The sequence below is a fragment of the Passer domesticus genome, chromosome 32 (genome assembly GCF_036417665.1).
Source record: "Passer domesticus isolate bPasDom1 chromosome 32, bPasDom1.hap1, whole genome shotgun sequence".
Taxonomy (NCBI): domain Eukaryota; kingdom Metazoa; phylum Chordata; class Aves; order Passeriformes; family Passeridae; genus Passer; species Passer domesticus.
Genome location: NC_087505.1, coordinates 4,093,639 through 4,118,688, shown reverse-complemented (window position 1 = coordinate 4,118,688; position 25,050 = coordinate 4,093,639). Strand labels below are relative to the sequence as shown.

The following is a 25,050-nucleotide window of genomic DNA, read 5'->3' as shown; positions in this document are numbered from 1 at the left end:
CATGGGTCACAGTTCCTTCCCTGGTTGCCTCAGATTTGGGAGTGACCCAGGGCCCAGCGCTGCCTCCCTGAGGTGCTCGTTTCCTGAGCAGGCATCACATGGGGGTCCTGGGTAGCTCTGCTTCTGTGCCCTCCCCTGCCTTTGTCCTTTTCTTCTCTTTATTCCTTTTTTTCCTTATTTTACTCATTTTTGTGCCATGTCCCCTCACCCCTGCTTCCTGGCTCATCAATCCTGGGGAGCACCTGAGGAGGGAACAGGTTGGGGAGACTTAGGGGAGGGGGAAAATGGGGTGTGGGGGGTGCAGGGAAGGGTGGAGAGGCTTTGAGGGATGAAGGTGTTGGACTGTGCCCCCTCAACACTTTCTTTTTCCTGGACGAGAAGGAAGAGGCCGTTTGTGCTGGGAGTCAGATTGGAAAGGGGTGTGGACTCTGTCCTGGGGGGTCACATCCATGAGGGTCCTGTCTTGGGAGGTCCCAGTTCTGTGGGGGACCTGGGTAAAACCAGTCCAGGGGGTGACACATCCTAGCATGGGGTGTCCTCTCCCGTGGGGTGGTGGTTCCAGAAGTGTCACTGCACGTTCCTGGTTGGGTGCCTGTTCAAGGGGTGGCACGTCATGGGGACCCCTGTCAATCCTAGGATGGGGCCCAGCCATGGCCCAGCCCCAGTGCACAGGGATGGCCATTGCCCAGCCCTGCTCTGGCCAGCCCCAGCTGGCAGCCAGGATCTGAGGGTCCTCCCTGCCCCCTTGGCTTTGATTCTGGCAGCTTTAGAGCTGCTGCAGAGGTGAGAATTCTGTGGGCAGAAAAAGGCCTGCCTGTGGTTTGCTCAGCCCTGCAAGAAGCACAAAACCCAATGGGAGCCCAAGCAGTGGCTCTGTGAGGGCCTTTGATGGTTTTCAGAGCAGGACTGGCTGGAAAACCCCCATGCAAGGGCAGCTGTGTGGGAACCAGTCCGAAAATGCAGCAATTGATCATTTGTCCCCTCTCGCCAAGGGACTGAGAAAACCACAAAACTACTGAAATCCCACAACACTCTTTTCAACAGCCTGAACTGGACCCTCCTCCTCCTTCCTCCTATGCCGTGGATGGACAGTGGCCGGATGCCCTGCACCCACCTCAGCCACTCTCTCACTATCCTCCGCACCTGGATGGGGAGAGAAAATTGAGCAAAGGGTTCCTGGTTTGAGACACGGACCAGGAGAGGATCACTCATCAAATCCTGTCATGGGAAACGCAGCCTCAGAATTAGCAATATGAATATTTTGCTGACAAAATCAGAGCAGGATAAGGAGGTCTAATAAACCCTTCAAAACACTTTCCCCCCACCCCAGACTCCTTCCTGGGCTCTTCCTCCTCCCTCCATCAGCGCAGGGAGTTGGGAACGGGGGCCCCGGGCAGTTCAGCACAGGTTGTTTCTGCCACTGCTCATCCAGAGCAGTCACAGTCCTTGCCCTCCTCTGCCTTTTTTATCATCATCTTCAGTTTTGAGCCTCGGTCCACACTGTCTTCCATGGGAGTCTCTTCTCCAGGGATTTCTCCAGCAGGAGTCCTTTCCATGGGCTGCAGCTCTGCCCCAGCTGCTCCAGGCTGGGGCCCTTCCTTGCCCAGGCTCAGTGCCTTGGGAAGTGCTCAAGCGGGGGCTTCCCATGGGCTCACAGCCCCCTTTGGGCATCCTCTGCTCGGCCAGGGGCTCCTGTAGGGGGGAGGGGGAGGTCTGCTCCCTGGGGACCCCTACGGACTCCGGGGGAATCTCTGGAGACCTTTGTGCCCCTCCTTCCTTCCTGCAGGGCTGTTCCTCTCACAGCCTCGGTGTGAAAACCATGTTCACTGTCCTGTGAAAATTAAAAAAGTTTAATAAAGGACAATAGCAGACAAGAACCATAAAGCAAAGGTTGGCACTCAGCCAAGAGCACACTGTTGTCTTCGGGGATACTCCTTAAATACCTTTTCTTTTATATCAGCCTGTTGCATATCCATAGACCCTTATGCATGGTAAACTTTTCCCCCAAACTACTTTACATGTTCCAAGAACTGTTCAGCATATCTCCTCCTTGGATCCACCTTTTTAGAGCATGCATATTCCTGAGTTGTGCTTTTAGTCCTTTTTTATCATCTTCTTCAGTTTTGGGCCTTGGTCCACGCTGTCTTCAGATGGTGAGCGCTGATAGTTGGCATATCTGTAGCAGGTGTCCTCATCCTATGTTCATTGGATGTTATCCCATCCAAGCAGGCATTTTAACACAAGCATGCTTATATTAGCTATCTCACTACTATGTCTAAGCTTAATTAATACCGGAAATAAAAACAATATCTTTATAACACAGTTATTTTCACATCCCACATATAAAATCCATCTTAATATTTGCAAAAGCCAATATTGTAATATGTATTTATAATACTTGGGCTCCTCTTGGCTGCTGCAATTCCATCTCTGCCTTCCCTTGGATTTGCCCTTCCCAGCTCTTGGAGCGTCCACACCAACATCTTTCATCCCCCATCTGCTCCAGGACATGCCATGAGTCCTGGGAGCTGTTGGGGACACTGCCATGGCAACAGTCAGTCCCAATATGTCGCAACAGTGGCTTTGGACACGCTGTCACAATTGGTTCAGACACGTCCCAACCATTGGTCCCATCGCATTGGGCTGTCAGCTCCAGGACATTGTCACACCTCCCACAGTCTATGACAGTGCCATGGCAGCTGCAACTACTGGCTCAGGATCTCAGTCCCTCCGTCCCGAAGACTCTTCCCGGGGGTCTCGCCTTCTGCGCCGTCAGCAGCTTCACTCACTGGGATTTCAGTCCCTCCCTCCCAAGGTCTGCCTCTGGTCTGCCCCTGACCCCCACTCCCTCCAGCCCCTTCGGTCATGCCCCCAAGGGCACATCCCGACTGAGGGTCCAGAGCTCCTCCCAGGATCAGTTGGTGTCCATGGAGCACTGAGTGTGGGGGTTTCAGATCACTCACATCGTCCTTTCCCACAGGTCATGGGCTCCAGCAGCCCCATTGTGATCCTTCAGGATGTGCCCAAACAGCCTGAATCGCAGCCCTCCATCAGATACAAACCAAAGACCACCAGAATCATCACCAGGGACCTGATCCGGGACCTCATGTAAGGCTGTGCCCAAGGCCTGAGGGGTTTTGGGGGAATGGGTGTCAGTGCAGCATCCCAAAATCTCTGGGGAGCAGGGATTGGCAGTGTGCCCTGGCTACCCCCGGAGATCCTACTCCCTGCATCCCAGCCTGGTGCCACTTGCAGCACATTTTCCCTTCTTGCCTCACCCCAAAACAAGAGAGGTGGGTCCCCACAGCTTCCCCAGCACTTCCCACATTGATCTGGACTTGCTTGGTGGCTGAGTGGGCAGCTCAGGTAACACAGGGACCTCTGTGCCACTGAGCTCTCTCCCTGTGCTCCCCAGCATTCCCCAGGAGAAGCCCCAGCCGTGTCTCATCATTGGAGAAAAGGAATATGAGAAACTCAAGGAATCTGCTCGAGCCCCGACTGAGGTGGAGCACTGGGACAGGCTGAAGACCCTGAGAGCCAAACAGGACGCTGCTTTCGTAGGCATTTCCCTTCCTGCTTCCCCCTTTTCCTGATCCACAGCTGGATTTGAGGGTTGGTGCCTCCCACAGGGGGTCCTCCCTCTGTCCACCACCTTTTGGGGCACAGGGGAAGCTGCAGGGCTCAGGGCTCTACTGAGAGCTGAGCATCATCCCTGAAATTGTGCCCAGCACTCCCAGCCTTCCAAAGGCACAAGGTGTCTCCCCAGAGGTGTGGGGAGGGGTGCTCAGGGCCGTGCCAGGGCCCCAGGTGCTTGACATGTCCCCACTCAGTGCCAGGAATGCGGCACCTGAAGTGTGATCCCTGCGAGCCCTGGGGAAGGTGCCCAGGATTGGGCAGCGCTCTCTGTCCCCGCAGGAGGCCCTGAAAAAGGCCCAGATTGAGGAGCAGAGAAAGGCAGAATTGGAGGACAAAAGGGACTGTCAGATAGATGTGGAGGAGGAGCTGCAGCAGGAGGAGCAAAAGCTGCTGCAGCGGGCGATGAGGATGAGGCTGGAGCAGGAGGAAGACGTGCGGGAACTGAACGCGGTAGGGCCAGTGCTCGCCTCTGTCACTGGCACTGCTGAGTCTCCCCTGCTCCTCATGCTCCCAGGCTCTTCCTCTCCCTGCTCCCTGTGTCCCAGTGTGAGCCACAGACACCTCTTGTCCCCTCAGCTGTTCCTCAATGCCAAGTGCAACATGATCCGGGACAAGCAAGTCCTGGAGAAGCGGATGATCAACAAGGAACTGGAGGAGGAGGAGAAGCGCCTGGACAAGATGATGGAAATGGAGCGGGAAAAAGGCATGGAAGTCCAGGAGGAGCTGGAGCGCCAGAGGAAGCAGGAGCTGATGAGGTGGGCATCTCTCCCTCTTCCCCATGGAGGCATCCAGCCCAGTGCAACCACACCAGCCCTGTCCATGGCAGCATTCCCATGATGGGGAGCAGGATGGAGCCACAGGAAACCCTTCTGCTCTTGTATTCCCAGAGCCCGGCAGGACATTGTGAAACAGATGGAGCAGAATGCAGAGGAGCGGGCACTGAGGGCTGAGGAGCTGTACCAGGAGGGCCAGAGGCAGCTGGAGCGACTGGAGCAGATGAAGAGGGAGGATCGGAAGGTGCGAGCAGGGAACAGGGGGGTTCAGGGTGGTTTCCACCTGGCTGGAAAAGGATTGGCAGAGTTGGATCAGCCACACTCAAGGAGTAGGGACAGTAGCCACCAGGGTCAGAGCTCTGGTCCCTTGGGGACATTGTGACATCCCAGGGAGATGGCCCAAAGCCTCCCTGCCCTGAGTGAGGAGGAGGAAGGAGCACTTGGCTTGGTGGTCTCCAACCCTGCATGGCATTTCCAGGCCTGGGAGCAGAAACAGGAGCGACTAAAGCAAATCCATGCCGATATTAAACGTTTCAATATGGAGAGCCAGAGGCTGAAGGATCAACAGAGGGAGCAGGAGAGGCTGGAGGACGAGCGGGTGCTGGAGCAGCAACGGCAGAAGGCTGTAAGAGCAGCGGGCTCCTGATTGGGTGGGCAGGGTCAGCAGGAGCTGTCCTGGGGCTCTGTCCCACCCTGGGGCTCTGTCCCACCCTGGGGCTCCGTCCTGCGCAGGAGTGGGAGGCCACCTTGCAGGCGGAGCAGCAACAACTGCGCCTGGAGAAGGAGAAGGAGCTGGCCCGGCTCAGAGCCACACAGGAGCGGGCCCAGGACTGGCAGGCAGAACGGGTGAGTGGCCCAGGAACAGGTGACGTGCTCCCCTTCCACCATCCCTGTCACCATGCCGGCCAAGGGGCAGCGCCCCTGGATGTGGGGAATCTGTAGGACCAGACCCTGTGGAGCCAGGGGATGTCCTGGAGTGGTGCCGGCAGAGCCAAAGCCATGGCCAAGGGATTCCATAGCTGCCCCTGAGGGAAGCCCAGCATTTTCCTCTATTTGGGCAGGATGCTCTGAGGGCCAAGAGGAACCAAGAGGTCGCAGACCGGGAATGGCGGCGGCGGGAGCTGGAGAAGGCACGGAAGAAGGCTGAGCTGGAGCAGCAGCTGAAGCAGGACCGGCTGGAGCAGGTGGCCCAGAAGGAGCAGTACCTGGCCATGCAGGTGCAGCAAGACCGCCAGGAATTCCAGAGGGTGCTCAGGTGAGGCACACGGGACCAAGGGATGGCTGAGGCCATGGCCAAGCAGCTCCCAGTTCCAGCTGGTGGCTCTGGGGACTCCAGTGCCAGCCCAGGTGCTGTACCAGGTGTGGGGGGGCTGTGGCAGGGTCCCTGAGCCAGCCCGCTCTCCCGCAGGGCCCATCAGGAGCAGCTGCAGCGGGAGAAGCTGGAGCAGGAGCAGAGGGAGCTGCGGCAGCGTGCCCATGCCGAAGATCTCCGGCGGCAGATCCAGGAGCTGCAGCAGCAGCGGCAGCGGCAGCGGGCGGCCTTCATTGAGGAGGGCCGGCAGCAGCAGCAGGAGGTCCAGCAGCGCAGCCAGCGCCTCGCCCAGTTCAGGCAGCAGAAGCTGCAGGAGTTCAGGTCAGGGGCTGCCAGTGCTGCTTCCATGGGCTCCCTGGGCTCCTCCAGTCCTTCCTGGTGTCCCAGCCTGGGCCACCTCCCAGCTCACTCTGCATCCTCAGCAAACAGAACCTGCTGTGGGGCCATGGTCCCAGATCTATTGGGAGCCTAATGGATTCCTTCCTCTGCAGAGTCACTGGAATGCCCGAAAAGTACTGTGCCCAGGTGGAGCGCAAAGCCCAGAGCCAAGCCAGAAGAGCCCCCTCCTAGGCCCAGCCCCACCAGGAACCAGCTCCAATTCCCCACGGATTTGGGGTTCCATTTGCATTGAATACATTTTCCGATAAACTATGTTTCTGAGAAGATGGTGTTTTCTGTCCTTTCCTGGCCTCAGGGCTGTTTGAGAGGAGCTGTCACAGGGCTGGAGGAGCCTTGAGGTTCCTTTTCCCACTTGTCCCACTCTGGCGTTGTGTTTAGGCTTATTAGTGAATTTTTCCCATTTGTCATCTGAAAGTTGCTGGAAGAAGGAGGGGGTGATGCCCCAGGGATGGATGACAGGTGAGTGGGTTAACAAAAAAAGTGGGTGATAGTTCTGGCTGACCATTTGTTATAAACAACCCAGACCCCAAGTGGGAATTAATCATAGAAGTTTTACTGAGACCAAAAAAAAAAAAATCAGCAAAGAAAAAGGGACAGCGCTTGGGAGCGTGAGTGCCAGAGGCTTGTGCACAAAAATGGTGGGTCTGACTTTTATACCCTTGATATTGCATCTGCTTTATGCACATTTATCCATATTCCCTGACTGGGAAGGACTGGCAGAAACATCCCATTGTAAGTGGCCCAGATGCCCTATGGATCCTGGGCATTGACCACCTCAGGAACAGGTACTTAAAAGACCCAAAGAGAGGTTGACAGGCTTTTGGAATCACTGTTGTGAAAACAGAAGGAATTGAACAACTGAACACCTTGCCTGGACTGTCCAGTTGTTCCTGGACATCACCAAATGAGAGAATTGGCCAAAGCTCTCCCTCTGCACTGACTCATGGATGACAGCCAATGCTCTGTGGGGGAGGCTGGACAGATGGAAAGAGGCCAACTGACAATGTAAAGAGAAACCCATCTGGGCTTCTGAAATGTGGCAAGACATCACCATGCAGCTGCAGAAGCAGATTGTGAGAGTCCACCATGGAGATGCACAAGTGCCTAAGAGTCAAGCCAAGAAGGAACATCAGAATAATGAACATGCAGACCAGGTTCCCCCAGTCGAAGTATAACAGGTAGATCTGGACTGGCAGCAAAAGGGAGAGTTGTTTCTTGCTCCATGGGCTCATGATGCCTCAGGTCATCAGGGCAGAGATTTCACTTCTAAGTTGGCACAAGGCCGAGAGGTGGATTTAACCATGGACGCTATCTCCCAGGTTACCCATGATTGTGAGACAAGTGCTGCCGTTAAGCAGGCTGAGACAGTAAAAGCTCTGAGGAATGGTGGGCATTGGAATAAGGTATGGAAAGGCCTGGGAGTTTGATTACGTCACACTGCCACAAACCCACCAAGGTAAGTGCTGTGTGCTCACCATGGTGGACACAACCCAGTGCCTCACACTACTGCACAGCACACCATCCTGGGCTTGGAAAAACGAGTCCTGTGGCAACATGGCACCCCAGAGCTAATTGAGTCAGATTGTTAACTCATTACAGGAATAGCTTAGCTACCACCTGGGCACAAAGCACAACGTTGAGTGGGTGTATCACATGCCCTACCATGCACCAGCTGCTGGGAAGGTTGAACAGTGTCATGGACTGTTGAAAACCACTCTAAGAGCTTGCATAGGGGGGACCTTCAAGCACTGGGATCAGCATTCAGCAAAGGCTACATGGCTAGTCAACACCAGAGTCCCTTCACACTGTAGATGGAGATAAGATCCCTGTGGTACAGCTGAGAGGCCTGTTAGGGAAAATCGTTTGGATTAACCATGTCTCAGGAAATGGCAAACCCACTTGTGGGATTGTTTTTGCTCAAGGACCAGGTTGCGCCTGGTTGGTGACACAAAAGGAGGAGAAACACGATGTATTCCTCAAGGCGATCTTCTCTTTGGGTAATCTGTCTGTATCTTGATGTATATATATATATCATTTGAATAATGCATGTATGTATATAGTTGAAAAGTCTTAAGTTCAGTGTTGGTATGGGAAAAAAATTCAGGATGGGTAATGTTATGGGTTTAGGGTTCTTAGTGAATTTTTTCCCATTGCCATCCTGAAGGTGCTGGGAGGGCGAGGGGGGGAACTCTGAGATGGACAGCCAGTGGTCAAGTCACACGGAAAGAGTGGCTGATAGCCCTGACATTCCAAGAGAATCACTTTGAGGGGAAGGGAATAAAAGGTTTTAGCAGCTTTGCCTTGGGAGCTTTCTCCCGCTCTGGAACCGGGAGCTGTCGAGGTGCTGCCAGTGGTCTCGCCCTGGCCTTTCTGTGCCATAGCTCAGCACTGCGAGCGATTTCTGCTTATCCCTTCTGCCTGTGCCTGCCGCTGGCCAAAGGATCCCAGTGGACCCCCTTGACTCAGACCTGGGCAACTTCCAGTGCTGAGACCAGACACCGCCTGCATGGATTTGCAGGGTGAGAACCTCCTGTGCTGGCAGCAGCCCAGATCATCCTGGGTAGTTCTGAGCTGGCAGTAGACCCCCCTGCCCACTGCAAGTGAGTCCTTGCAGCCTCTGCCCCACTGGAGCTGCCAGCGCCCTTTGCCAGCTGTGGTTATAACTGCACCCAAGGGGAACAAATAGCACTGAGCAGGTTAAAGGATTCTGTTCTTCTGTTATTGTTTGTTCTGCTCTGTTTTATTTATTTGCTAGTAAGGAACAGTTATTCCTTGTTGGATTTGTTGCTGAGAATTTTCTGTCTGCATTGCAGACTTTGAGTGATTAGTTATTGGATTAAAAGTGAAAATAATTTAGGTGTCATTTCTTAATTTGATTGTTTAGCCTTAGAAGACCTTGAACAGAAAGATAGATAGCCCTTTTGTAGCTTGTTAGTAGAATGCTGTAGAACTCATGACTTGTAATACAGATAAGAAATAATAAATATCTAAGCCTGAATGTGAAATATCGTGTCAAAATCTTCAATTCCAACCTTGACAGAGGTAAGAAAAAAGAAGCCGAGAATGGCAATTCCTTTTTCTACATTTTTGCCTGAAAGCCCCATAATTTCAAAGGTATTACTTAGAAGGAGTGGTCTTTTTTTGATTCCAGGAGGGTTCCTGTCCTCCTTGGAAGACATTTGTCTTTTAAACCAAGACACCTTGAGACACTGAGCTTGAAGGCTTTCATTTCTCTGGAAAAGAGCCATCATCCATGGACAGTTATCAGGGACCAGAAGTGGGATTCCCTCACCTAAAAATCTGAATGTCTGCATATTGCTCCTAGACAAAAGCTGCCAAGACCGACAGCTCAGGCTTGCCTTGGACTCCCCGGTGTAGCAGGCCCAGTGCCTGCAAGGCCACCCTGGCAGTCAGAAGCCTAAGATAGGAAATGCCGAGTCGTGATGACTGAACCTTAGAAGCCCCTCTCCTCCACCTTTGGACCCTTGCTTATCTCTCTGTAAGACTATAGGTCACTTTTCCTTGACCCTTACTATTGGGCAATTTCCAAAACCCCTGTATCCTATATAAACCCCTACTTCTGCCTAGTTCAGCAGAAGAGCTGTCACTGACAGCCTTTGCAGAAGACCCCAATAAAGATTTCCCTGCGGAAACTCACACAGCCTTCTCCTCTCTTTCTCTGTGTCTGCCCGGCACTTAGCAAGCTAAAAGAGCTGAATTCACAAAGATCTGATAATCGCTGAAGAGCTGAAATCACTGAGAGCTGAGCTTGCTAAGGTTGCCTGCGGCTAGCAGCTGCTTGGGAACTCAGACAGGCTGTGCTGAACAGGACTGTGCTATCCAGACTCCGTTGCAGCCCACCAGGAATACCCGAGTGGAAGCTGCATTACCCTGGGGCCATGTCTTAGCCATCCCCTAGACACTGGGCTAGAAGCGTTCCTTCCTGTGGAAAAGAGTCATCTTTAGAGGCCAAGTGCCTGGGACAGAAATTTGGATTCCACCTCCAAAAATTGCAAATAGCCGAGGATTGCTCCCAGATGAAAACTGCCAGGACCAACTGCCGGGGCAAGAAACTGTTGAGGGGGCACAGCCGGACACCCCCATTCCCCAGAGCTCCCTCATCCCACTCCCCAGTTCCAGCCCTGCCTCGTGCCCCCTGGTGCCCAAAGCCCCACACCCGGTGCTCCCTGAGCAGCGTCTGATCCCCAGAGCTGCTCTGGAGCCTCTGCCAGTCCCGGCCCTGGGGTGGATCAGGGAAACAGCTGGAGCAGGCACACCGGGAGGGTGGACCTGGGACAGAGGGACCAGGATGCCAGGGGCGAGGTGACGGCATGGCGGCAGACTAGGGACACTGGGGAGGAGCCGAAATGGAGGGAGCGGAATCCTGGGCTCAGAACCCTAGCACAAGTCGTGGCTGCCATCGTGCTGCAAGTGCAAGAACTGGGACTGTCACATTGTGATGAAACCGATGGTTGGGATGTGTCTGAGCCGAGTGTGACAGCTTGTCCGAAGCCACTGTCACTTGTGTCGGGACCGACCATTGCCATGGCAATGCCACCAACCACTCCCAGGGCTCAAGGGCTATCCTGGAATGGGCCAGGAAGGAATGGGGCTGCTGACAGAGAAGGGAAAATTGAGGGAATGGCAGAGATGGAATTACTGCAGCAAAAGGGAGCTGGGAGTAGAACAGCCCTGCAGGGAGGAAGGAGGGGCATGAGGGGCTCCGGAGATTCCCCCGGAGCCCATGGGGGACCCCGGGGAGCAGACACCCTCCTGCAGCCCTGCAGGAGCCCCCGGCCAATCAGGAGATGCCCAAAGAGGGCTATGAGCCCATAGGAAGCCCCCGCTTGAGCAGTTTGGGAGAGGGGAAGGTGTTTTTAAGCCGTGTTTCACTTCTCATTTTTCAGATTTTCATGGAGAATAAATTCAATTAATTTCCCCAAGTTAAGTCCCTTTTGCCCCAAATGGTGCTCAGGCACAGATCCCTCCTTCCCTTCTCCCGACCCAGGACCCCTTTGTTCTCTTCCCTGGGCAGGTGAGGATGGCAGGAATGGAGCAGCTTTGGGGACATCTGGAATCCAGACAGGGTCACTCCCCACAGCCCCACCACGGCCCCAGGGCAGAGCCCCTGCTCAATATTTCCACGCTTTTCTCTCTTATCTGGCAGCCACAGCCAGAACCCAAACATTCTTTCCATGAGGTTCAGAGGTATGCAGGTTTGAGACAGGAAGGAGGAGGGTCATGGTCAGGTTGTTGAGCAGATTGGTGTGCAATAGTTCTGGTGCTCTCTCAGTCCCTTGGGGATAGGGACAAAATGATCAGTTGCTGCATTTCCAGACTGGTTCCCTCACAGCGGCCCTTGCATGGGGGTGGTTCCCAAACAGCCCTGCTCTGAAAACCATCAAAGGCCCTCACAGAGCCATTGCTTGGGCTCACTTTGTGTTTGGGCTTCTAGTAGGGCTGAGCAAACCACAGGCAGGCCTTTTTGCCCCCCAAGAATTCTCACCTCTACAGCTGCTCTAAAGCTGCCAGAATCAAATCCAAGGGAGTGGGGGGTGGGGGCGATGGGAGTAGGAACCCTCAGGTCCTGGCTGCCACCTGGGGCTGGCCAGAGCAGGGCTGGCCAATGGCCATCCCTGTGCAGTGGGGCTGGGCCATGGCTGGGCCCCACACTTGGGTGGCCACTGGTTTCAAGGAGGAGTTTGGGAGCTCCTTCCTGCCCAGGACTCCATTCCCCAGGTGCTCTTGCCAGCTCAGATCCTGCAGGGGACGAGCAATAAAGGAGAAGTCTGGACCCCCCCCCGAGCTGCCATCCCCCAGGACAGAATCCCCTTTTCCAGGATATGTCCCCCCTGGGACAAGATCTCCTCAGGATAGGAGCCCCCTGGATGTGCCCCTCCAGGATAGAACTCACTCCTCTTTCCCATCTGACTCTCACCACAAACAGCATCTTCCTTCTTGTCCAGGAAAAAGAAAGTGAAAGTGTTGGGGGGCACAGCTGGACACCCCCATCCCCCACAGACTCCCCAGCCCTCCCTGCAGATCCCTCACCCCTGCTTCCCCCACCCTGGGGTTCCCCCAGCCTGTTCCCTGCTCAGGTGCTCCCCAGGATCATCAAGGCATGAACTGGGGGGTGGTGAAATGGAGGGATGGAATTATTGAAATGGAAATGAAGAGAGGAAAAAGTCACGGGGGATGTGGGGACACAGACCCAGGGCACTACAGGATCTGTCTGGTGTGATCCCCAGGCCACCAGCACCTTGTGGGGGCTGTGCTGTGCTCTGAGTCACACCAAAATCTGAAGCATCCAGAGAAGGAGCTGCAACCCATGCCCCCCCCAGCCACTGCCTATCCCTGGACCCCTCTTCCCCAGGGAACCGAATCATGGGACTCTTCATTCCTTATATCCCCCCCTTTCTAGGACCCTCATCCCAGTACTCACATTCCCCAGGATCTCCATAGCCCAGGACCCCATTCCCAAGGAACCCTCCTGTTCATTGCATCCCCTGAAATCCCCCTTCCTGAGGACCTTGGTTCTTCCAAGGCCCCCCATTCCCCCAGCACCCTCATCCCTAGGAAACCCATATCATGACCCCAAACCTCTGGAGCCCACATTCCCCTGGGACTCCCATCCCTATGTCGTCCCAGCCCTGGGGACCTCCATTTCTGTGGCACCCCCATCCCCAGGCTTCCCTCTCCTCACGGCCCCCATTCCCCAGGGACACCATCCCTGGTTCTCCAAACCCCCTGAGCCCCCCAGTCCTGGAAAGCTCTTGTCCCACCCAGCCTTGTCCCCAGCCTGGCCCCAGATTGTGGCCACCCTGCCCCCACCAAGGACCACCTATGCATGAGGATGAGACCTGACCTTGCTTCCTTCCCCTTTGGCCAAAGAGCCACCACCAGGAGTGAGTCACAGCCAGCCTGGATGCCCAGGGACACCAGGATGGCTGGGAAGGTGGTGCTGTTCCTATAGGGTGAGTGCCGTGGGCATGGGCCTGCCACCTCAGGGATGGGCCCCAGTAGGGCAGACACCGGTGCAGAGTGGACACAGGGCAACTGCAGGGTCCCCCTGAGGTCCCCAGTGCTAGCAGAGCCAGTGCATGGGCATGGACCCCAGTGTGACAGAGTTGTGGGGTGGCTGTGGGGACAGGAACAGGGGACAGGAATGTGGGAACTGGGATGTGGGGACAGGAACAGGGTGACAGAGATGTGGGGGAAATGATGTGGTAAAAGGAACCTTGGGACTGGGGCAGCTGTGGGGATAGGGACAGGGAACAGGGATAGGGACAAGGGTCGTGTACCATGGGGATGGGCCATGAGGACAGGTGCCAGCTGAGTGGCATCACAGCCACAGTGCCATGGGGATGTGGCTGTGGGTACAGGTGCTGTGAAGCTGGTGGAGGTGACCTGTGCAAACATGGGGTGTCCACAGTGTCCCCAAGTTCTTCCTCAGCCCAGGTTGACTGATGAGTCCCTGTTGTCAGGACCTCTGTCCTACACCAGTGTTCCCATGGGGACAGTTTGGACAGCCCCCATACCTCATCCCCCAGCTGGTGCTGTCACCACAGGGCCACCCCCACCCAGTCCTGTCCCTTCTCCCTTCCAGCCCAGACCCTTGACCTCACTGGTGAGTCCTAGGGGGATGCCATGTCCCCACCCCACTGTCCTCACCGCATGGTGGCCCTGGCACACTGGTGTCCCCCTGTCACCGGCTGCACCCAGACCACCCAGCTCCTCATGGAGCCCTCCTGGAGGCTGGCGGTGCCATGGGACCAGGTGGCACTGAGCTGCCATGGCTCAGGGACTGCCGGTGCCACCACCTGGTATAGGGAAGGACAGTCCTGGGGGCAGAAGGGACCCAATAACTTCACTGTCACCGTGAGTGGCACCTACATGTGTGACAGACCCGGCAGTGTGCTCAGCCCTGCCGTGTGGGTCCTAAATGGTGAGCAGGGATCTTAAATGTTCAGGGTGGCCCCTGAGAGATCTGGCTGGGCTCCACTCCATGGGTGGCTGTGAGAGATGGCCCGAAGTTTCCCCTCATTTTTGCTTCACAACTGTCACAAGAACAAAGACTGGGACCACTGAGGACCCTGACAGTTCTGGCCTGGTTGAGGTGGAAGTTCACCAAGTGATTGTTCGCAGCTGTGTCTACAGTGCTGCCATGGTTTACTGCTTCTAGCAGGGCTGTGAAGGAGCAATTCGCCCTATATGCTTACACCTGCTTCACGACAATGGCCCACGATTTTCCCCACCTCTTGGCCAAATGAACTTTCTGGGGTAACTTTGGTAGTCCCCCACAGAAAATCCTTCATCTGCCTCACAATCACCATGATGAACGGAGATGGAAGCCCCCTCCCAAGGACTGATACAGAGACCCCTGTAATCTGAACATGGGGGAGGGAAGCTGGCATGATCGAAGTGAGATGTTTGCCCATGTGTGTTCCCTGGACCAAGAGAACAATGGGTCTCGCTCACTGCTGAAAATATGGACTGTCCATACCTGTTTTCAATACCTGTTGTCCCTCAGTGATTTCAAGAGACTTATTCTTTATTGTCTTTTACCTGTTCCCCCCCTCAGCAAAAGACTATAATAGACCCCTCAGTTAACCAGGACTTTGAGATTCTCTGCAACGTGACTAGGCGAATTTCCCATTGACTGGACCATGAGGATTTCATCTCTACATTTGATAGCTATACCCCTGTCTTGGTTTGAAAAGACAGGAGTCTGTGAAGGAAGGCAAAAAGCCTCCTGTGAAATGGAAAAGGTAAACCCCTCCTTCCAAATTATCACAATATCAGAATTAAAAGGGCTCTCAGGCAAAGACATGGGAATGGGAATAACAGTTCTTTACTAGGAAGGAAAAAAACTAAATAACAATGTAATTTAGCACAAGCAAAAAAACCACTGGCAGAGTGAGAAAAACCTGACACCCTGAGAAGTCAGGGTGCTGATAGTAGTCCAGCCAGATGGTGGCTGCTCCTCCTGGAGCGGTGATCTGCAGAAGGGTGTAGATCCTTTCTGAAAATGCGGCGAAGGAGCAGCTGGGCCTTGGTTCCTGATTCCTCTGGGAAATCCAGCGAAGAAGGCTGTCTGTGGTCTCAGAAGTGCTTGTTTTATGGTGGCAGGGATGCTTGGCTCCTCCCTCTGGGCGGAGCATCTCCCAATGGGATGATGTAACTAATCTTACCAGCCACAGTGAGTAATTCAATAGCCCATTAGCAGGAGATTATCTTCCTGGCAGTGTCATTGTTCTTGAAAGAGATAAGAAAAACTGCCTAACCCCCAACAGATGGCAAAAATAGAATACATGCTTATTTTACAAGCCAGGACAACCCCCTTTCTATCTCTCTCTCTCTCTCTCTCTCTCTTTTATCTTTTCTAATCCCTCTATCGCATTTATTGTGGTCATTCAATAAAAGGTGTATTTCACAGAATCACAGAATCATTAGAGTCCAGCCTGTTCCCTGACATCTCAACTAAACCATGGCACCAAGTGCCACATCCAGTCTTTTTTTAAACACATCCAGGGATGGTGACTCCACCACCTCCCCTGGCAGACCATTCCAGTACTTTATCACTCTTCCGTGAGAAACTTTTTCCTAATATCCAACCTATACTTCCCTTGACACAGCTTGAGACTGTGACCTCTCATTCTGCCAGTTGCTGCCTGGACAAAGAGACCAACCCCCACCTGACTACAACTACCTTTCAGGAAGTTGTAGAGAGTGATAAGGTCACCTCTGAGCCTCATTTTCTCCAGGCTAAACAACCCCAGCCCCCTCAGCCATTCCTCATAGGGCTTGTGTTCCAAGCCCCTTACCAGCCTTGTTACCCTCCTCTGGACATGCTCAAGCGTCTCAATATCTTTCCTAAACTGGGGAACTGGACAGAGAACTCAAGATGCGGCCTCACCAGTGCCGAGTAGAGGGGGAGAATTACCTCTTTGATCCTGCTGGCCACACAACTCCTAATGCAGGCCAGGAGGCTGTTGGCCTTCTTGGCCACCAGGGCACACTGCTGGCTCATGTTCAACCAGCTGTCTATCAGTACTCCCAGGTCCCTTTCTGCCTGGGCACTGTCTAGCCACACTGTCCCCAGACTATAACACTGCAGGGGATTATTGTGGCCAAAGTACAGGACTCGGCACTTGGACTTACTAAACTTCATCTTGTTATACTCTGCCCATCTATCCAACTGTTCCAGGTCTCTCTGCAGAGCCATCCTACCTTCCAACAGAGAGACACATGATCCTAGCTTAATGTCGTCCACAAACCTACTAATGAACGACTCAATCCCCTCATCCATGTCATCAGTAAAAATATTGAACAGAGTTGGTCCCAGCACAGACTCCTGCGGGACACCACTGGTGCCTGGCTGCCAGCTGCATGCAGCACCGCTCACCAGCACTCTCTGGGCCAGCCATCCAGTCAGTTCCTAACCCAGCACAGAGTGCTCCTGTCCAAGCTGTGGACTGCCAGCCTCTCCAGGAATGTGCTGTGGGATACAGTGCCAAAGGCCTTGCTGGAGTCCAAATAGACACATCCACAGCCTTTCCTGCATCCACCAGGCGGGTCACCTGGTCATATAAGCAGATCTGGTTGGTCAAACACGACCTACCCCTCCTAAACCCCTGCTGGCTGGGTCTGATACCCTGGCCATCCTGTAGATGCTGCATGATGACACTCAGTATAAATTGCTCCATTATCTTGCCAGGTACTGAGGTCAGGCTGACTGGTCTATAATTACTAGGATCCTCCTTCCCAAACTTTTTGTAAATGGTTGTCAGTTTGGCCAGCTTCCAGTCACCTGGAACCTCCCCAGTGAGTCAGGATTGTTGGTAAATGATGGAGAGTGCCTTGGCAAGCTCATCTGCCAGCTCCCTTATCACCCTGGAGTGGATCCCATCTGGTCCCATAGGTTTATGAATATCCATGCATCTCAGAAGTTCTCTGACTGCCTCCTCTTGGATAATGGGGAGACCATCCTGTTCCCTGGCACCATCAACCAACCCAAGAGGACAGTTGTCCTGGGGACAAGCTGTCTTCCCACTAAAGACTGAGGTAAAGAAGGTGTTAAGCACTTCTGCCTTCTCCTCATCTGCAGTCTCTTAAGTTCCCTCTCTCATCCAGTAAAGAACAAAGGTTGGTCTTACCCTTCCTTTTACTATTAATATATTTGTAAAAACATTTTTTATTATCCTTTATTGAAGTCACCATTTTAAGTTCAAACCAAACTTTGGCCTCCCTAGTATTTTTCCTACATGCTCTAGCAGCCCCCTTAAATACTTCCTAAGAGACCTGACCCTCCTCCCAAAGAGGATACATCCTCCTTTTATTCCTAAGTTCCTTCAAGACCTGCTTGCCCATCCAAGCTGGAAGTTTACCTCATTGACTTGTCTTTTGGCACATAGGGACAATCTGTTCCTGTGCCCTCAAGATCTCTGTTTTGAAGTATGCCCACCTATCCTGGACTTCTTTGTTTTTAAGGGCTGCTTCCCAAGGAACTCTGAATAAGTTTCCTAAGTAGGCCAAAGCCTGCCCTCCAGAAGTCCAATGTAAGAGTCTTATTGCTGTTTCTGCTCATTTCACCAAATATCAAGAACTCAATAATTTCATGATCACTCTGCCCCAAGCGGCCTCCAACTACCACATCTCCCACCAGCCCATCTCTATTTCAAAACAGCAGGTCTAACATAGTACCTCGCCTGGTGGGCCCATCCACCAGCTGTGACAGAAAGTTGTCCTCCATACACTCTAAAAATTTCCTGGACTGCCTCTTTTCTGCTATAATAATTTCCCAGCAGATGTCTGGTAGGTTGAAGTCACCTACAAGAACAAGGGCTGATGATCCTGAAACAGTACCTAGCTGTTTATAGAATAAGTTTTCCACCTCTTCTACCTGGTTGGGTGGTCAATAACAGACTCCCAGAAGGATGTCAGCCTTGTTGGCTTTCCCCTTAATACTTACCCATAGGCATTCAACTCCATCTTCATTAGTTTTAATATCTATGGCGTCAAAAGCCTCCTTAATATAAAGGGCCATCCCTCCGCCTCTTCTCACTTTCCTGTCTTTTCTGAAGAGCTTGTAGCCATCCAGTGCAGCGCTCCAGCCATGTGAGTCATCCCACCACGTTTCCCTGATGGCAATTCCATCACAGCTCTGCTGTTGCACCATGGCCTCCAGCTCTTCCTGTTTGTTACCCATGCTGCGTGCATTGGTATACATGCACCTCAGCTGGGCTACTGGTTTCACTCCTATCTCAGGCCTACCACCCTGCTTCCAGACAGCCCAGATGCATCCCCTTCTCCCTTCAGACCTAGCTTAAAGCCCTCTCAACAAGGTCTGCCAGTTCATGAGCTAAAAACCTTCTGCCCTTGACAGAGAGATGTATCCCATCTGGTTCCAGTAGAGCAGGTGCTGTAAAGTTGCCCCATGATCAAAGAATCCAAAATTTTGCCAATAACACCAACCCTTTAGCCACTTGTTAATGATATGAGTTCTCCTATTTCTTTCATCATTTTTCTCTGCCACCAAAGCAACTGAGCAGAACACTACCTGTGCTCCTGTCCCATCAACCACTTGACCCAGTGCCCTAAAGTCCCTTTTAATCGCCTTGACACTCTTCTTTTCAATCCCATCACTGCCAGCCTGGAGTATCAGCAGTGGGTAATAATCAGAGGGCTGAATCAGCCTAGGAAGTCTCTCAGTAATATTTCACACCCAGGTCCCAGGGAGGCAGCAGACCGCTCTGTGGGGTGGGCCTGGTTGAGATATGGGACCCTCTGTTCCCCTCAGAAGGGAATTACCCACTACAATTGCCCTTATTTTCTTCTTGATGTTAGAGGTGGTAATCCATCTTTTAGATGAGTCATAATTGGGAGGCTCACTGGGCAGATAATTTTCTTCTAAATCATCTGGCTGGCTCTCTAGATCCAGGGCCTCATACCTATTCTGAAGTGGCACCTGGTTAGGGGATGGGGGTGGGAGGAATTTTTATTATTACCTCCCTGAGCAGGGATGCATTTCCACTCCTCTTCATCTACCAGGTGCCCTTCTATTGCCTGAGAGTGAGAGGCATATGAGTCCTCTGACTCTTGGTGGGCCTCTCTTAAAGATGTAAAGGCTGAACTCCACCAGTCTATTTCCCTTTCACTATCCCTGATACTCCTTAATCTTTCAACTTCCTCCTCAAGCTCGGCTACCAGTGAAAGGAGTTCGTTCACCTGTTCACACTGTAGGCCTTGGGTCCTCTGCCTGGGTACATCCATGTCCCCCAGACACCTTTCTTGTGACTCCCCGCCTCTGCCCTGTGTCACCTTACCCCTCTGGTGTGTGACTTCAGCCACTACATCCCCTATCACACCTGTTGCGGTGTGTTGTCATGGTTTGCCTCAGTTTCCCAGGTCCCTCTCCTGAAGATCCCTTCCCCAAGTGTGTCAATCACCTCTCCTTTCCCCCACCTGACTCCTGCTGGGTACTGTCTATCAACCTAGGAATTCCAGAGGACCGTTGAGTGATTGGGCAGATTCAAAAGATGCTATCCACCCCTGCGGGCCATTGGCCCATCCGGGTGTCCTTTTCACCCCTGCCCACCCCGTACCTGATTGGTGGTCCTTGTATTCCCTCCCCTCCCCCTCTCCCCCGGGCAGAAGGACAAGCACACTGCACAGTCAGGGAGTTCTGGTGGAGTTGTTGCTAGATTCAGGGGCCAGAATGCAGCCCAGAAAAAAAACTCTGGATTAAAACTCTCTATCAGGACCAACTCCTTCCTTCACCATCGCCTTAAAGCTTCTCTGTCAGAGAATCTGAAGGGCGGACCTTCCATGGAGGAAGCACCGGAGCTCCAGCATGCCTGGGCTTGCCCCAACATGCTCACCTGCGACTCACAGCTAGCCAAAGTGTTTCTGGGGTGGAACACCACAGCTGCTGCTATTGGGCTCAGCAGCAAGCCAGAGAAGCCAAGGCACATCCCAATCAGCAATATTGGTAAAATCCAATACACACGCGTCCCCCCATCCCTATCCCACCAACACCGGCTGCCAGCCTCTCCCTGTGGCCTCAGCCCTGTTTCTGTCCCTGCAGTGCCTGTGGCCAATGCCATCATCACCACTGGTCCCCTTTCACACCAGGTGCATGCAGATGATCCCGTGACCCTACACTGCTTGGTGCAGGCGGGCTCAGCACCTGCCGTCACCTTCATCTGGCTGCACAATGGGCAGGAGATGGCGCAGTGTCCCCTTCTGGAGTTTAGGCACGTCAGTGTGGGACATTCAGGAACCTACCAGTGTGTGGCCACCAACCAGCTGGACTGGCACCGTGTGTTCTGGGCACTCAGCCCAGAGCTGGCCCTGGAGGTGACACCTGGCTCACCCTGGGTCACAGGTGGGGTCACACGGGGTCGCTGGGGTTTTCAGGACCCCCAGGGTTCAGAGTGACCCAGCTGTGTCGCCCTCTCTCCCCAGCAGTGGCTGTGAATGTCAGCAGGACCCTCCTGTTCCTCCTCCTGCTCCTGGCTGTCATCAGCGGCTGTCACTGGTGGATCTGTGTAGGTGGGTGACAATGGAGAGGGGATGGGGGTCCTGTAGTGAGGGGAAGACCCCAGAGTGGGGGCAGAGATTGACAGGACCCACAGCCAATGAGCAAGGGGAAACTTAGCTCACAGTGACCTCAGCTGGGGGTTCTGGAGGATTTGGGGGAAATTTGGAGGGCCTTGGTTGGGCTCCAGGGGCATCCCTGGGTGGGCTTTGAGGAACATTGTGGTGTCATTGGGAGCTCCTTGAGGGTTTGGGGAGCTCTGTGGGGCCATACAGGGATGTTGGGGGATCTTTCTGGGGTCCTGGAGGAGTTTGGGGGGTGCCCGTCCCTGCCATGCTTGGGGTTCTGAGCTCTCAGAGGGTTGGGGGCACCAGGTGGGCTGGGGGCCTTGCAGTGGTGCAGAAGTTCTAGGTGGTTCAGGGGTACTTGGAGTGTCCAGGGGGGAAGAAGGGGTCCTGTTTGAATCGGTGCTGCAGTGGGCAATTTGAGGTTCCCATGGGTGGTTGGAGCTGCCGAGGTCTCAGGAAGGTTCAGGGATCCCAGGTTCCCCTGGTCATGCCCTCCCCTTTTCCTTGCAGCTGCCAGGAAGCCCCAGGACAGGTGAGTGGGGGGCTGAGGTCAGGACTTCCCTTTCCCCCTCCCCAGACACCACGGAGACTCCACCTTATCCCCACAGGACCCCTCCAAAGGAGGGGGCTGTGCTGGACCCCCACGTCATGGGCACTGAGCGGGCAGGGGATGAGTTCAGGGGGGACACAGGGACACGTCACCCATGGTCGTCACCTCCCACTGTGGTCCCCACAACCGGTGTCACTCTCAGGGCCCCCATGGGTGTCCCCTGGCCCTGCCCCACCTTGGGATCCACAAGTGACCAATGTGGAGCTGTTGGGACCCTATGAGGGACAGCATGACCCCCGTAGCATCTATGGGAATGTGCTGTGACACTGTGAAGCACTGGGGACACTAGGGCTCCCTGCCCAATGGCACCACCCTTGTTTCCCCCTGCCACCAGCTCCTGTGGGTGCTCACCATGCCCAGGGTGTGAACATGAGTGGAGTTCCCATGCGGGGCTGCCCAGAGTTCTCAGTTCCAGGGCTCCCAGTACCCACAGGGCCTCCCCATTCCCTCCCCCAGTGCCAGGGGGCATAGGATACTTGTCCCTCTTATTGGACCCAAAACACAGCTTTTTTTGAAACCGGGAGAAATGGTCTTTGTTCAGCTCTGCCTGGTTAGCTCAGGAATGAGTCCCGGTCAGATTGCTGAACAGATAATTCTGGGATTTCCAGTATATCAGGGCCTCTCTCAGTCCCTTGGGGATAGGGAAAAAATGATCAATTGCTGCATTTCCAGACTGATTCCCTCAAAGCTGCCCTTGCAGGGGGTGTTTCTGAAAACCATCAAAGGCCCTTCCAGAACCACTGCTTGGGCTCCCTTTGGGTTTTGTGCTTCTTGCAGAGATGAGCAAACCACAGGCAGGCCTGTTTCTGCCCACAGAATTCTCACCTCTGCAGCAGCTCTAAAGCTGCCAGAATCAAAGCCAAGGAGGTGGGGGGGACCCTCAGGTCCTGGTTGCCACCTGGGGCTGAGCAGAGCCGGGCTGGCCAATGGCCATCCCTGTGCAGTGGGGCTGGGCCATGGCTGGGCCCCACACTTGGATCGACAGGGGTCCTCAGGATGTGCCACCTCTGGGACAGGCACCTGACCAGGAATGTGCAGGGACATTTCTGGAACTGCCAAACCCTGGAACAAGACCCCCCCATGCCAAGATGTATGTAGGAATGTGCCCCCTGTTGATGGAGTGACCAAAGTATCCTTTGTCTCCTTAAAAAGGATAAAAGCCCAGAAGTTTCTCTCCTCAATTGGGTAAAAAGACACCTCATAGGACCTTGGGGACTTCACCTCAAACTTAAGGATAGCCAATTGGACAGAAGCCAAAAAGTCCCACTTAAGCAATTCACTAGGAAAAAAAGAGAACACAGGAACTAATCGCTTTTATGGGGTGTTTTATCAGGAGCAAGAGCCTCTTGCCCCTGGCTCAGGTTTTTTCTGTAAAGAGATTTGTTATTTTGCCTTTTATTAAAAGTTTTTCATTTCCAACACTACCGCAGAAGCCATCCTGCTGATTTTATGCCATCTGAGGTGGCTGAGCTATCTTGGGTGTGATATATTTTTCCTACAGCTCATTAGACTTGGCTTGAGATCGTTTATCAGCAGTGTTCTCCCCCGTCCGTGCCCAGACAACAACAGTGTTCCAGCAGACTGTGGAGGAGTGAATCCAGTCCCTGATAACAAATTCTGTGCTTCTTCTTCTCCCTGCCTTTGCTCTCAGCCAGTCTTGAAGGCACAGAATATAATATCCAGCATAAATGGAACACCTGATTGGGGATACAAGCATCATAATGTCACCCTAGGACAGGGTCAAACCAAACAAAAGGATTCCCAGAACATGTAAACTCAAAAACAATGTTTGCATATGTATAATCCTCATGAGTATGTATTTAACCAATACAATGAAAAGGTGTGTAAGAATTGTTGTAGGTAACCATGTGCATCTGGCAGTTGCCAAGCACCCAGCATGCTGTTTACTGACCCTTTTATCCCTTATTAAACATTTACAAATTTTAAAGAGTGAGACTTGTTTCTCATACAGTTTAACCAAAAAGCTGCATTTTGGGTGCAGTAAGAGGGAAAAACATTGCGTGCCCCCCCCCACCAGCACTGGAAGGGGAAATGAGGAGCCCCGTGGGGTGCTGTGAAGAAGAAGGGACCCTGGGGGAGTCAATGCCCCTCAATGTCCCCAGTACCCCCCAGTGTTGCAGCACACTCTTGTGGGTATCACAGGGGTCCTGCTGTCCCTTGTAGGGTCCTGACAGCTCTGCGCTGGTCCACAGTAGGGGATGACACCCATGGGTGATGTTTCCCTGTACTTACCCCCCTCGTACTCACCCTCTGCCCACTCAGTTCCCATGACGTGGGGGTCCAGCACCACCCTTTCCTCTGGGGTGTCCTGTGAGTATAAGGGGGGTCCTGGGTGGTGTCTGGGGAGTGGGAAAGGGGTGTCGCAGCTGAAGCCCCCCACTCACCTGTCCTGGGGCTTCCTGGCAGCAAGGGAAAGGAGAGGGGGTGACCCTGTTCCCTGTCACAGGGACCTTCCTGGGACCTTCCTGGGACCTTGACAGCTCCAACCACCCACGGGACCCCCAAATCCCCACTGCAGCTGTGATTCCAACCAGACCCCTGATTCACCCAGACACTCTGAGCATCACTGAACCACCTAGAACTTCTGCACCACTGCAGTACCCTAAATCCTCCTGGTGTGCCTGACCCGCTGAGCCCCCAGAACCCCAAGCCTGGCATGGAGGGCCATTTCCCAAACTCCCCCAGGACCCCCAAAAGATCCCCCAACATCCCTGTATGGCCCCCATGGACCTCCCCAAACCCTCAAGGAGTTTCCAGTGTGTCCTGGTTTAGGGGAAATTTGGGAGAGAACCTCCAAAAAGGGCCCCTCCAAAAATCAAACCCACAAGGCCCTCCCCCCCCAACCAATTCAGGAAGGAGTCCTCGGAGAGGTGTAAAGAACCTGTTTATTTAACATGCCAAGCACTGCCCAGCACACAACATGAACAATACTGGATGACAAAACTAATTTGCTGCTCTGAAGAGATGGCAAATTGTCATAAAGTCTCTCCTGTGGGTGGTCACTCTGTTATTAGCCCCTCCAGCACTGGAAAGGCTGCAGAGTAGGCCCCAGCAGGCTGCAAAGTACGATGTTTCCTTGGTGTTTCCCAGAGTTCCAGTGTGGATTAGGTTCTAATGGTTCCAAGAAAAGGGAGAGAAAAACAGTCCAGGAAAAGCTCGAACTGCCTCAGCTAGCTAAACTCCCTAACTAACTAAAAAGCAAAAGGAGCGCAGTGTTCTGTGGCAAGACAACAACATGTCTGTGCCAAGATGACAACAGTGTTTCAGCAGACTGTGGAGGAGTGAGTCTTGCTCTTGATAAAAAAACTCTGTTTCTTCTCCCTTCGCTCTCAGCCAGTCTTGAAGGCACAGACTATAATATCCTGCATAAACAGAACACCCAACTGGGGATACAAGCTTCATAACATCACCATAGGACATGGTGTCACTCCAATATTCCTCAAAGTGCACCCAGAGATCGCTCTGGAAACCAACTAAGACCCTCCAAATCCCCCCCCAGATCCCCCAGGACCCCCAGCTGAGGTCACTGCAGGATCACTTTACCCCAGCTTAGGGGCCCTGGGTGCTGCCAATCTCTGACCCCACTCTGAGGGCTTCCCCTCACTCCAGGACCCCCATCCCCTCCATTGTCACCCACCTACACAGTGCCACCATTGATAGTCCCTGATGATAGCCAGGAGCAGGATGAGGAA

General features: G+C 53.6%; 1 protein-coding gene and 1 long non-coding RNA gene across 2 annotated transcripts; both read left to right on the top strand.

Annotated features, from left to right (window-relative positions):
- Positions 1–2,189: 2,189 nt before the first annotated feature.
- On the top strand, positions 2,190–6,732 carry LOC135288038 (cilia- and flagella-associated protein 45-like). Its single transcript, XM_064401324.1, has 10 exons — positions 2,190–2,815; positions 2,981–3,108; positions 3,416–3,557; positions 3,916–4,086; positions 4,213–4,391; positions 4,524–4,653; positions 4,888–5,034; positions 5,142–5,255; positions 5,471–5,664; positions 5,818–6,732. Exons 1-10 carry the CDS (start codon positions 2,546–2,548, stop codon positions 6,191–6,193), a joined length of 1,851 nt encoding a protein of 616 aa, XP_064257394.1. The 5' UTR covers positions 2,190–2,545; the 3' UTR covers positions 6,194–6,732.
- A 13,687-nt stretch (positions 6,733–20,419) lies between these two features.
- Positions 20,420–23,622, top strand: LOC135288365 (uncharacterized). The gene is made up of 4 exons (XR_010351515.1): positions 20,420–20,506; positions 20,587–20,673; positions 21,238–21,259; positions 22,839–23,622. It is a non-coding gene; the product is annotated as an uncharacterized LOC135288365 (long non-coding RNA).
- Positions 23,623–25,050: the final 1,428 nt, after the last annotated feature.